Raw genomic sequence first — 11985 nt, forward strand, 5'->3', positions numbered from 1 at the left:
GTTCTTCTGGAAGAGAGAGGTAGGGGCCCTCTTATTTACACATGCCAGTTAATTGGATGTGAGGAGGTGCTTCCATTGCAGAGAAACAACTTTTACAAACAACGGCTTTTCTCTGAAAATTTTAACCTCCCACAAGTGAATGCAGAGTATTAGACTCAGCCGAGAGGCTGGCCTTCCCGCTGGAGAGAACTGGTACCTCTCAGCTTAAGGATCTTAGCCGATGTGTGCTGGGAGGTCCATGTTTGGAGTCCCCAGCAAATTTTAGAAGCTCATTTCCAGATACAGTGGCCTGATTCTAATTGGAACCACGGGACATGAGGAGAGGGGGCTTAACCCTCCCTCTCCCCCATTCTCTTTTTGCCAACCTGAAATAGCCCTGGATGGGGCACGACTTCTGTCAAGCACCAGTCTGGCTCTGGTTGCCCCTTGAGGTGTGTACTTCTGATGTAGACCAAGCTGAGCACAATTTGTGATCCACCAAGCAGCTCTGTTGTGTCCCATTGGGTGCCTGACAGGCTTTCCAGTTTTTGCTGTTCTGGGTAGATTGGAAAGCTTCAAGCTGCTGCATTTATCTTGGGGAGTCACAAGACAGGCAGTTTCTTGAATGAGGCAGCTGCTCCTTGAAATATGATGGACCCGAGTTGTAATAATTAGCCCTTTAATTAGTGTGGCAGGTATAGTTGGAGGAGCAGGGCTTGGTCCCGGAGAAACTTCCGGAATGCCAAGGTCAGAGATTGCCTTGGAGTACGCCGATTGCATGAGGACTTCCCTAATGTCCTTCTGTACATGAGGTGTACTGTTTAAAATTCTTCCTGAAAAATGTAATGGTTGCTCTTCCAGACAAAATAAGAACTCTCCCTTTTCATAAGAAAAAGTGATTAAGGGGTATGTGTTTGTGTTTCAGCTACACACAAGAAAAGCCATTCATCAAAAGCTGGGCGAACTGGGGCAGCAGGCAGCTTGTCTCTGCGAAGAGCAGTGGACTCTGGGGATGGGAACCTCCGCTCCAAGGTTGACTGCCAGAGTTCCTCTGAAGGTATAGACAGGGAAGTAGATGGTTGTACAGAATTTTGTCATGTCTTTGGGCAACAGCTTTTTCGTGAACCTTCTTGTCAGCCTCCACTGCCTGGGGGTTGGAGTCTGGGAGAAGTTCGCCATCCAGGATGCTCTAGTGGTCAGGATTACCCATAGGGAGGCCTCAGAAAAGGGGAGGAGGGGTTTTAGAGCACCCACACTCTCTCCCCATGGAGCAGCCTGGCTTCTTCTCTCTGGTCACCCCTGAGCTGTCCCGTGCTTCCCCCTCGGCCTCCCCCACTGGTACCTGTTTCATAAGGCTTTTCTGGATGCCTCCTCGCCCCTAGTCTCCATTCCCTCCTGGGGCTGCTCCCTCCCTCACCCCAGGGCTGAGTGGCAGGCCTGGGAGCCAGTCATTGCACTCAGGGATTTCCCCCTCACTGCCCAGCAACTGTCCTGGGCTCTCCTGCAGGATGGGGCTGGCCAGCCTTCTCCTCGTGATGTGGGGCATACACCGTGCCTGTGCTCTGGGCTGCAGCTGCCTCTGGGTGTCTTACCCTGCTGGCGAGATCAAAGCTCTCTCCTGCCCCAATGCAAGTAAATTTTGTGTCATTTCTGCTGAACTCTCACTTGTGAGACAGTTGTGTGGGTGGTTCCTTCCTTGTCTGTTGGTGGAGGAGGGAAGCCGGGCCGCTCTTCAGGCAGAGCCACGCTAGTTAGCTGAATCTTAAAGCCCTGTTGGTGGGGCAGCTTCTCAGTTTTGGTCCAGCTGGTTCTGCCCCAAAGCTGTCTTCATTTTTTCCTCTCCGAGCATGTGAAATTTTCTCCTTGCCTTTGCGTGTTGACTCTTACAAACAGATGTATACACATACATGTAGGATGTACATGCAGTCACTCTAACACGTGAACAAGTCTTCTGTGATAGCCAGTCATAGTTTTGGTTTCTGGTACAATTGTGGCAAAAGATGGAGATTCATCTCCTAAAGGTTAACCAATATAAAATTCCCTGGCCCTGGCTGCATCTGTGGTCTCCAAAGCCTGAATCTGGTGGCTGGAAGAATTTTACAGTCTCTAGCTCTCTCCCAATGCGCGGTTTTAAAATTAAGCTACACAGTGTGGCCATGTATCCTGCAGATTCCAGCTCACATGCAGTTCAGTTCTTCAAAACTATAGCAGCTGACATTGAGGCTTGTCAGAAGTCCCTTTCTAATGTAAGATCCTTTGGGGGAAATTAGCACTTAAAAAGGTCTTAGAGACTAAAGATAAGAAATGTGATGCTTTCTGCATACAACAGGAGACAGAATCTTGGTCTGTTCCAGGCTAATTTCATAGCTTAGAAGTCCTGTGATTTGATTTTCTAACTAAAGCTGTTATCTGCAAGCTCCTTCTAAGCCAAGAAATGCAACTGTCAGCATCCCACATGACTCACCGATCTTTCTTTGAACAGTTTCCTCCTTTGCTCCTCCCAAATCTGGGAAGTCATGTCCAGTGGGTAATTCAGCCTGGCCGGGCAGAGGGCTTCTTCGTATAGTTCCTGCAGAATCCTAATGGTTTGTTCTGTTGTTGAGATTGAGGTTGCTTCACAAACACACTCTAATGATTCAAGCCACCCAACATACATTGGACATTGACATCAGAGCCAGTTTCACCCTTCCTAATGTTCTTTGGCACTTAACTGTGTCTTTTACTGTTTCCCAGAATAATATGGAGGATTCTTAAGCATTTAAACAAATTTGTTTGGAAAAGTACATTCTATATAGAAATGCTATATAGAAATGCTAAAATCTATTACAAGCAATTCAAAAAGGGGGGGGGGGGTCAGCATTCACTGGGTATCACAGAAGTATATCTCCATGTGCCAATTAATCCAAACCATCAGAGACACCTCTGCTTCACCTGCACTCAGCGGTACATCTAAAACCCTCTGGATTTTCATCTGCTCATTCACCAAGATCATAGTAGGCCTATTTGTGCACCTGTATCTTCTGGGATGCTTGTATCTACCTGTACCTCTACAATGTCCTCATATGTTCTGTTGTTCAGGAATCAGGAAAAGGATATCTATGGCAAATTATGCCATTCTCAAGGTTTCACAGTGTCACCTGGCTTGAGGTCAGGGTAGTTCATCTGGCCACAGGGTTTCAGCCACCACCTGGCAGGAGTTCATGTCCTAGTCTGAATGGGTGAAAGCCTACGCTGCTGGGGAGAAACAAGGTTTTGCTCCCTGTACAAGGAGTACATGCCTCTCTTCAGCTGGGCAGAGAGCAGCCTGACATTTCTGATAGTGTTACATATCCAAGGCTCACTGTTTAAGCTAGCAAGAGCCCAAGTCCTCAACACAGTAGTATTCAGGGCCATGCAGAGAAGGTTTGGCATCCCTCCTGAATGTCTTTATATGGCCAGCAAAACACAAAGTGCAGAGATTTCCCGCCTTGTTATTCCTCAGATGGAGCAGACATTCTCTCTCAGGACTGGCCATCAAACCTGGGGTTTTCAGGAAGACCAGTGTGTCCAAGATGGAAGTTGTCTTAGTGGTGGCATGCTGTTCACGTAGACTCTGATTTCTGTTCCAGCCTACAAGCCATTCAACTGCCATGGCTGAATCCACCTGCCCACACATTTCAAAATGAATCTCATTTCTCAGGCTAGACTCTGCCTGGAGGTTGAACAGAGACTGCAAGAATGAAGCTGTAATCCTGAACGGGTCACCAGTATCATCTTAGCCTCATGAAGGGATGTCACAAACTGTGTTTAGGAAACAGCCTGGAGGTCCACTCCTTGTCATTGTAAGCATGTCTCATCATGCCAGCTGCTGGCACCAGAGAAATCCGAGCCTTTCTGTACACTAGCATGTAACATGGGTCTGTGGCCAAACAGCTTTTAAAGTGCTAGGTTTCACCTCAGGCATCAAGCTTGGCCTCAACAAGGGTCAAGCTCTCTCTGAACATACCTAATCTGAAGTGCTTTTTTCATCAAACTTATCTTTGGACCCTGTAGTTCACGGAGATCCCTTGTGGGATTCCCGTAGTGAGAGCCACCTAAACACCCTTTAAGCCAATCTGTACTATGACCCATTGTTCCTCAAAATGGCTTTTCCAACAGCCGTCATTTCAGCCAGGTGTATTTCTGAACCTGATGCCCTGTCTGCCAGAAAGGAGCTGCTCTGCATGTTCTTCCAGGTCCAAGCAGTTTTCAGGATAAACCTTCCCTCATTCAAAAGTCAGCTCCTCCTGTTCTGAACTGATTATTATCATCCTTCTGCCTGCATGCCTTGGAAAAGGAGTGGCATAAGCTGAGTGTCAGTAGCAGGTCTCAGGGTCTGCATCCGATGCATAGCCTGGTTTCAAAGAAGAGATGTCTCCCCCCCGCTTTTCCGACTTAAATGGAGAAAAGCAACATTTGCAAATTGGATCCAGGGGCAAGTCTCGCTCGTCTATGAGGTCCAGCTCTTTCCTTCCCTATTTGTACATATGTTTACATGTTAGAGTGCTTTATGTGTTTTATTTGTAATGGCCTTTGGCCACAAACAATTACCTTACCTTACCTTACCTATCCTGACTTAACAGCACATTCTCCAAGAAGAGCTGCAGCTTTGGCTACCTTCAGCACTCAGGCACCTCTGGAAGTAATTTGTGGAGTGGCCACTCTTGTACAGCACTGTAAGCTGGACTTCTATACCTCTGTTGGCACAGGTCCAGAGGAGTTAGCCGTGTTAGTCTGCAGTAGCAAAATAGCAGAGTCCAGGAGCACCTTTAAGACTAACCAACTTTATTGTAGCATAAGCTTTCGAGAGCCACAGCCATGGCTCTGACGAATGTGTGCATGTGACGAAGAGAGCTGTGGCTCTTGAAAGCGTATGCTACAATAAAGTTGGTTAGTCTTAAAGGTGCTACTGGACTCTTTGCTCTGTCGGCACAGTGTTTGGAAGGAAAATGCTTCACACCCTTTCCCTTTGGATCACTGGGCAGCCTGTCAACATGCCCAACATGTGCATGCTGCTCTTCCACACCCCAGCCTGGATTCCCTCCTCCACTCACAGAGAATGCGATGTGAGGATTTATTTGAAAGGCTTCCTTTTGTTGGTGGATAAGGGGAGTCCACCCCTGCCTGAGGTAGTCTTGCTACAAGGCTGTCAGTGGGAGTAGTCATAAATAATTTGTCTCCCTTTTTATTTTCTGGGAAGTTCCTTTTCACACTTTCCCCCTCCCTTGAACTGGGAACCGAATGTCACATGATGCCTGTCTTCCATTCCTCCAGCAGAGGAGAAACTTTCAGACTAAGTTCTAGTTGAGTCTCAAGGCAGGGCCTATCTTTAGTTTCCTGACCTAGCTGGCTGGAGGCACCCTTGTTGTCTAGCTTGTGTTTGCATTTGTTTTTCTCCAAGGGACAGTCTTCAGTAAGTTGCTTTTAACCCTGAAGGTGAATGCACGTGCATGCTTGAAAAAGTGGCTGGGTGGGAGGAGCCATGTTGACCGCAGCTGCAGCGGAGAGCCACGGATGTGGCAGGGGTTGCCCTTGAAATTAAGAGGGGCTGACCTGTAGACTGTCTTATGAGTAGCATTTATTTAAAAATGTTCCTAATAAGAGACTTGTTGGATCAGTCAAAGGCCCATCTAGTATGGCAACCTTCAAGCATCTAGGACTGGAGTAGAGGAGGATGTACGTGGAGGTTCCGTTGTGAAGTTGGGGCCAGTAGCTCTTTATAGAGCAAATGTGACAAAATGACGTCCTTGCTCCAGACCCCTCTTTGAGCCCAGGCACTACCTAGTGTTCAAAGCCTGCCCTTACAGCTTGGGTAGGCCACATGACAGACCTGCCTCTCTCTTGTTGTAGGTTGCCTGGGAAACAGGAAGCCCAGCAGTAGGCATGGCTCCCCCAGGTGCCCGACTAGTGCCTCAGAAGCCTTGTCCAAGCCTGAAGAGAGGCATTGTGAAGCCGCTGATTCCGATGCAGGTGCTTCTGGTTTAAACAGCAGAGCACCCGTGGAGAAGGCAAGGACAATCGTAACGTTGGGGTAAGTTTGTTGAGTTGTTGTTTTTTACAGCTTGAAGGGGAAGTCTGTATTCTAGTTTCACCTTCATTCTCTTGTTTGCCCAGCAACTCAACGGTAGCCATTCTGTTCTCTTCCCTTGCCTTTCATTCTTAGCAGCCCTTTGTTATATGTTATGTAAGTAACTGGTATCTCCAGAACTTTGTTGCTACACATTATTGTAGCCAGCAGACCTGCCAAAGGTTCCTGAGATTGTCGTTGGTTGCATTGCTGTGAAGGAATATCCAAAAACATAAAGCCAAGTACTGCCACTTAAAAAAAAAATTACATCATTTATACCCTGCCTTTGTCCCCAACGGAGACCCAAAGAAGCTCACATCATTCTTCTCCCTTTTATCCACACATCAACCCTATGAGGTATGTTACGCTGAGAGTGTGTGACTGGCCCAAGATTACCTAGCAAGCTTTCAGGGCACGGTGGGGATTCAAACCTGGGTCTCCCAGATTCTAGTCCAGCACTCTTAACGGCAACACCACACTGGCTCTCAGTGGACCAAGAAAAATGACAGAAGCCTTTGCATCAGCTTGGTAAAAGAAGGAAAAAGGTGGGTTGGAGGAAGGAAACGCTGTGTCAGGCCCTGAACCAAACACTTGTCATCTGCATCCTTTGTAGAATGCCAGGCAGACTTGAATAGACTAGGTGAGCAGGTGTCGGGTTGCACCTTAGCCTTCTGGGAAGGAGGAGGAAAAAAGGCGTTCCTCCAATTGAAACTAAAAAACAATAGATGGTTGAATTGCCTGCATTGACTGGAACCCCAAGTCCCTTAAAAGGCTGAAGTCAAGAGGAAAAAGAAAGTGCTAGACTAGAAACTAGAAAGAATGTGTGCATTTTCTGGTGGCTGACATTTCTGCATAAGGGAATTCAGAAGTGTGCAGAGTGAGAAGTTGTGCATCTTTTCTTGCTTTGTTCACTTTATTTTGTAGCCCTGCAGACTTTGTTCGTTTTTGCCTAGAGCAGTGAGATCGTTCAGTGTGAAAAGGGGAGCCATTTGGGAGAATCCACCTTGTAGGCTTTACAACTTTGGTCTCTTGAGCAGTGATAGCCAAGGGTCCTAATTTGGCACTTCGATGCTCTCTGGGATAATTTTGCCTCCTCCTTCTCTCATCTTTTAAAGGCCCAGTTCAAACAGATGCCACCTGGAAGGAACTGAGTCGGCTGACTTGGAAAACAACACTGAAGCTGGAGAGCTGCAGGCTGGGCTTTCTGAAGGAGCCTTGGCAGGCCCAGAAGAAGGTAAGGCCAAGGCTGAGCTGCTGGAGGGGGCCTCAGAATCCGAACATGCACGTGGGTGTCCCGGATTCTGAGGCCGAGCGTTCAGGTCTGGTGCCTTGACAGTCTGGCACCTTGTTATTCATCTAGATCACTGCAAAGCAAAGAGGAGGGCAGGGCTGTCAGTACAAAGGCAGCCTTTGAATGGAACTACATCTTTGTCAATCCAGGCACATCTTGCTACGTCTAAAGGCTCCATTACACTAGATGGCTGTGCCTGATGCTTTGTGACAGTACTTGTAACTAAAATGGGGGGCGGGGCTTAATCTGTTCAATGCCTAACATGCCTCGAAGCATACACAGAGAGACTATAGCTTATGCTCTGCATTTGGTTCGATCCCCTGGCACCCTCAGTTTGTGTATATTGAGGTAGTACAAGGCTGGGGAGAGCCCTGAGAATCTGCAGAGCCATGTCTGCCACCACTCAGCATGCATAGCACTAAGATGGATGGGCCAAGTTTCTGGGGCTGGTTACAGATGCGAATCTTTCATAAGTATCACAGCCCCATGCATAGCGGCTCAAATGGGTCCCTTGGGAGAGCTGGGAGCAAATTGCAGCTTAGCCACGATTTTGAGAAGTGTCCCCCTTAGAAACAGGTTGACTGTAGATTAAACCAGGGGCTGGCTCATGTCCTGAGGCTGTGACTTCCTTGTATCTTTACAACATAGCTTAAAACAGGCTTAGCAGTCATGAAATCTTTGCTTTCCCTTACCAAAACCCACATTCAGGTCATTCGGTACAATGATGGATCCCCTTTGGGAGGCCTGGAGTAGACTATTAATTCAGGAGGGTTTTTAAAAAATAACCTTCTTGCAGAATTTTGCCACCCACTCTGCAACTCTTTTGAATTTCAGTATGTCGTGAATTGCTGTTTGGAGCTTGCACTGAAAGGCCAGCCTCCGCCGTCCTCTGTACCAGGCAGCCCTGTGTAGGTGTTGCAGAAAGGGTGTCTGTCTGCCATGGGCTGAAAATTCCTTCTGAGTCATTACGCTTAAAGCATCATTAGCTCTTGCAGCTTGGCTGCTGTAAGAGGAAGGGGATATACTTAATTTTCAAGAAGTTGTATTGTAGAAAGCTCTTGGAAGCAAGACTTTGGTGTCTTTGTAAAGAGCGGTTGGCTGATGTAAAGCTGATTGCCTACTAGTGAAAGAAAGCAACTTAAATGGCAGAAGCAAAGACCCTCATGAAATGGATTTAAGAGTGAAAATACAGATGAATTTGGTGGTCCTCAGCGTAAGATCTTGAGTGAAAACATATGGCTTAACAGCTCTTTCCTAAATATATTACTTTGGGGTGATTTCATGGATTCCCCCCCCCTAAAAATGTATTGAGAGTTGGGTTGTAAGCAGCATGATCATCAGATGTTTAAAGCAGGCAAGGATGCGTATGACCAGCAGTCCACAAATTGTGGCTAACTATTATTATTAGCTGTAAAATCTGATCTAAACATGTAACAAAAGGTATTGCCTAGACTAATCGGGCTTTAATTTGACCCTGAGACTTCTAATGCAAGAGAGGAAATTATAGCATTTCAAATTAGGAGCATTCCTCTCCTTCCTGGAACAAATATTCCACTCTGAATTGTCTTCTGTTGTTATTCAGTGTCACTGAAACTCTCTGGCTACTGGGTGTGGAAAGACTTAGCAGCAATTCTGACCTCAGTTTTTTGAAAAACCTCCTCTGCTAGATAGCACAAAAGCAGGGACAATCTGTCTGTGCCGGTTGAGAATCCTCGTGCTCATTGAGAGCAGTTTTGGATCCTGAGAAATGGATCCCTCAATAAATCCACGTGGCTTTTAGATTCAGCTCCACCTGGAATTGGTTAGGGACACCCTCTGGCTGCAGCACTATGCGTGCAAAGTATAAATAAATAAGACCGTTGCCCAAGTAAAGATTATCCATTGCTGCTGCTGCTTGTAGAAGATTTGCAGTGCACTCCTGTGCATGTTCACTCCGAATTAAGCCACATTGGGTTCAATTAACTTGCTTCTAAGTAAGTGCTGCACTGCAGTCTTTTCCACATTTATTTGGAAAATAAGCCCAGTGGAATTCAGTAGGGCTTACTTCTGAGTAGACATGCACAGGATTATGGAGTCAGGGGCGTGAAGCGCGGTGGCTATTGCTGCTGCATGAACTCCGTGTTTTAGGTTCTCCTTCCTCTTCGTGCCTCCTGCTGCTTGCCCTGCGTGTGCTGCACAGCACAGCCTTCAGCGCTGCAGAATGTCCGGTGCTCACGCGGTTCTTCTCTTTTTCCCCCAGGCAGAGACTTAGGTTTAAACTTAATTCGCCTCACAGTACAACATCATCTGGCCCCAGCAGATCTGTTAGCCAGAATAAACAGAGGTCTTCACTGCTGGCCTCTTGAATGGTTTTGTGGCCACCTTTCAGCCACATTCAGGCCATGTTACAATTGTCACAAAGCTTCCAGCCCTCACAGTGGTTACGTTTGAAAATTGATCACAAAAATGACTCACAATTGGAAAAAAGGAAGTAGATGGAGCAGGAGAGCCAGTAAAAGGTGCTTCCTCCCATCCATCAATGGAAGTGTCGTATTGGCTTTATTGGTACCATAGATGACAGCATGTGTCAGTGGTGCAAACGTCACAATGGAACTCGCAATGTAATCCTATGCAGAATGAGTTCAGTCTAAACCCATCGGTTTTAGTGTAGTTGCCATAAAGGGAGTCAGGAAAAACAAATACAGACCTGAAGAGAGTAAACCAGCTTGGCTAAAGGGGAGAGTGCCTCCCCATCCTTGGGTCAAATGAAAACAATCTCGGAGCTTGTAAGCATTTGCCCACACACTGTCCCCCCATGGATTATCGGAGCACTTGGGGAGGACATGGCCAATCCGGGCATTTAGAAGCTGTGGGAAGATTTCAGATAGTAGTAGGAGTCTTTTTCTCCCATCACCCCGACCTAGGAGTTTGCTATGAGTCTAACCTCCATCTAGAGGTTTGGATTTGATTCGGCACTCAGTCATTATAACAGAAAAATAATTAGTGTTATGGAGGCATGTGAACAGCCGTCCATATGATCCCTTCAGAAATTTATGGCTGTCAAGCGCATCCAGAAGTGATTGGCAGGAGGGGAACAAGTTCTTGGAGGTAGAAGAGTCTTGCCCGGTGCTGCTGTTCCATCATTTTGATCTCAAGGGTCTGCATTAGGGGATTCTTAGTTGCACAGGCTTCCAGAATGGCTGCCGCACTTTGGGGTGGGTTGGTGCCAAAACTGTCTTTGGCTCCTTTCTTTCACAAGCACGACATCTTTGTCCTCACCAGAACCAGGTACCTGGGTCTTCTCACACAAGAGAGCATCTGTGGTATCTTTCATGGCCCAACAAGGCTGATGCGGTCTCTTGCTACACGTGGAACAAGCCACTGTGTGTAATTTTCCATGGAGACAAGTTGTCCGCAGCCTCCAGCAGCTGCAGCAAATGTGCCATTATGGCATATGGTGGTTCTTGGCTGAGGCAGAAGCATGGCCAGCTGCTGAATGTACTCGCTTTAACAACCTGTTTAGGCTGGATGCTTCTTTCTGGGCCTGTGGTGTGTCTTGGAGAGCTGCATTGCAGTTTGCAGCCTACCAGAGAGAGCAGGGGAGGGGAATCAAAAGAAGGGAAAGATGTGGGAGGAGGGTAAGGTAAGAAGGAAGGCTAGATTACAGGAGGCAGAAGAATGGGAGGGAGCTATGCTGGGGAGAGAAGGGGGAAGGGCGATGCCGTACTGGTTGCCCATATGCTTTGCAGCAGGCAGGTAAGAGAACTGGATGGGGCTTCCTCCCACTGCAGGGGATATTCAGCTTGGAAGAAGTGCAGGGCTTAACCCACTGTGTGCAGGACCTCTGTGACTACACAGGTGGTGCCTTTTGAGACTTCTTGTCCCTTGGGCCTCTAAGCACTCTGTTCTCCTGCCTGCAGCTGGGCTTTGCCCGAAGCATGTCGTTCACCTCCTGTCAGGCATGAGCAGTGACAGTGACATTGAATGTGACACGGAGAATGAAGAGCAGGAGGACGTGGAGGCTGCCAGTGCCGCCTCAGATGTCTTCAATCAGGCTTTCCAGGATGCGACTTCCAGAGAAGGTAGGCAGGTTCCTTTGCGGAGATAGCAGGAAGTACTCGGCCCAGGCAGGTTTCTCTTGTGTGCAGCTGCTTCTGCTCCCTATTTCTCCAACTCCAGGGCAGTTCCTCATGAGCACCGTTTACACCTCCGAATGTGTGTGTTGTGTATGGCTTTTAAAACTTGATCTCATGTCTTGAGAACAAGCAGTCCGGAGCCTCAGAGAGGCCAAGGGGATGTCCTTGAACAAAGTTCCTCAAGCTAGACTTGGCATCAGAAGAAAGCACATAGCCTGATACGTTATCGCCCTCTCTTCTTTCATCAGAAGGGCTAAAATATTAGTTATACATTCCAGAAGAGTAGCGGAGTCTCTTGGAGCCAAAAGAAGCAGGAGTCTCAAAGCTCTTGCGTAAGCTTGCCTAGACTAGAGCTCGAGTGGATTCTAGTCCATTGAGGCTTATGCTAGAATAAAACCATGTTACTCTTGAAGGTGCTACAACATTTGTGCAACTATTACTTAGGCAGCATGAGGAGGGCAGCTGCTGCTTGCTTTATCCTCACCCAAGTTTGTGAATGTGCAAGTAGGGAAACA

At 47.4% G+C, this 11985-nt stretch overlaps 1 protein-coding gene across 1 annotated transcript in view; it reads left to right on the forward strand.

Annotated features, from left to right (window-relative positions):
• The window catches only part of TRIM37 (tripartite motif containing 37), a 51207-nt gene that overhangs the window by 37800 nt on the left and 1422 nt on the right, over positions 1-11985 (forward strand). The window contains exons 20-23 of the mRNA XM_055001610.1: positions 905-1036; positions 5848-6028; positions 7180-7298; positions 11255-11416. Of these exons, the coding sequence (XP_054857585.1) occupies positions 905-1036; positions 5848-6028; positions 7180-7298; positions 11255-11416 (594 nt within the window). The remainder of the gene's footprint in view (positions 1-904; positions 1037-5847; positions 6029-7179; positions 7299-11254; positions 11417-11985) is intronic.

The sequence above is a fragment of the Eublepharis macularius genome, chromosome 17 (genome assembly GCF_028583425.1).
Source record: "Eublepharis macularius isolate TG4126 chromosome 17, MPM_Emac_v1.0, whole genome shotgun sequence".
NCBI lineage: Eukaryota > Metazoa > Chordata > Lepidosauria > Squamata > Eublepharidae > Eublepharis > Eublepharis macularius.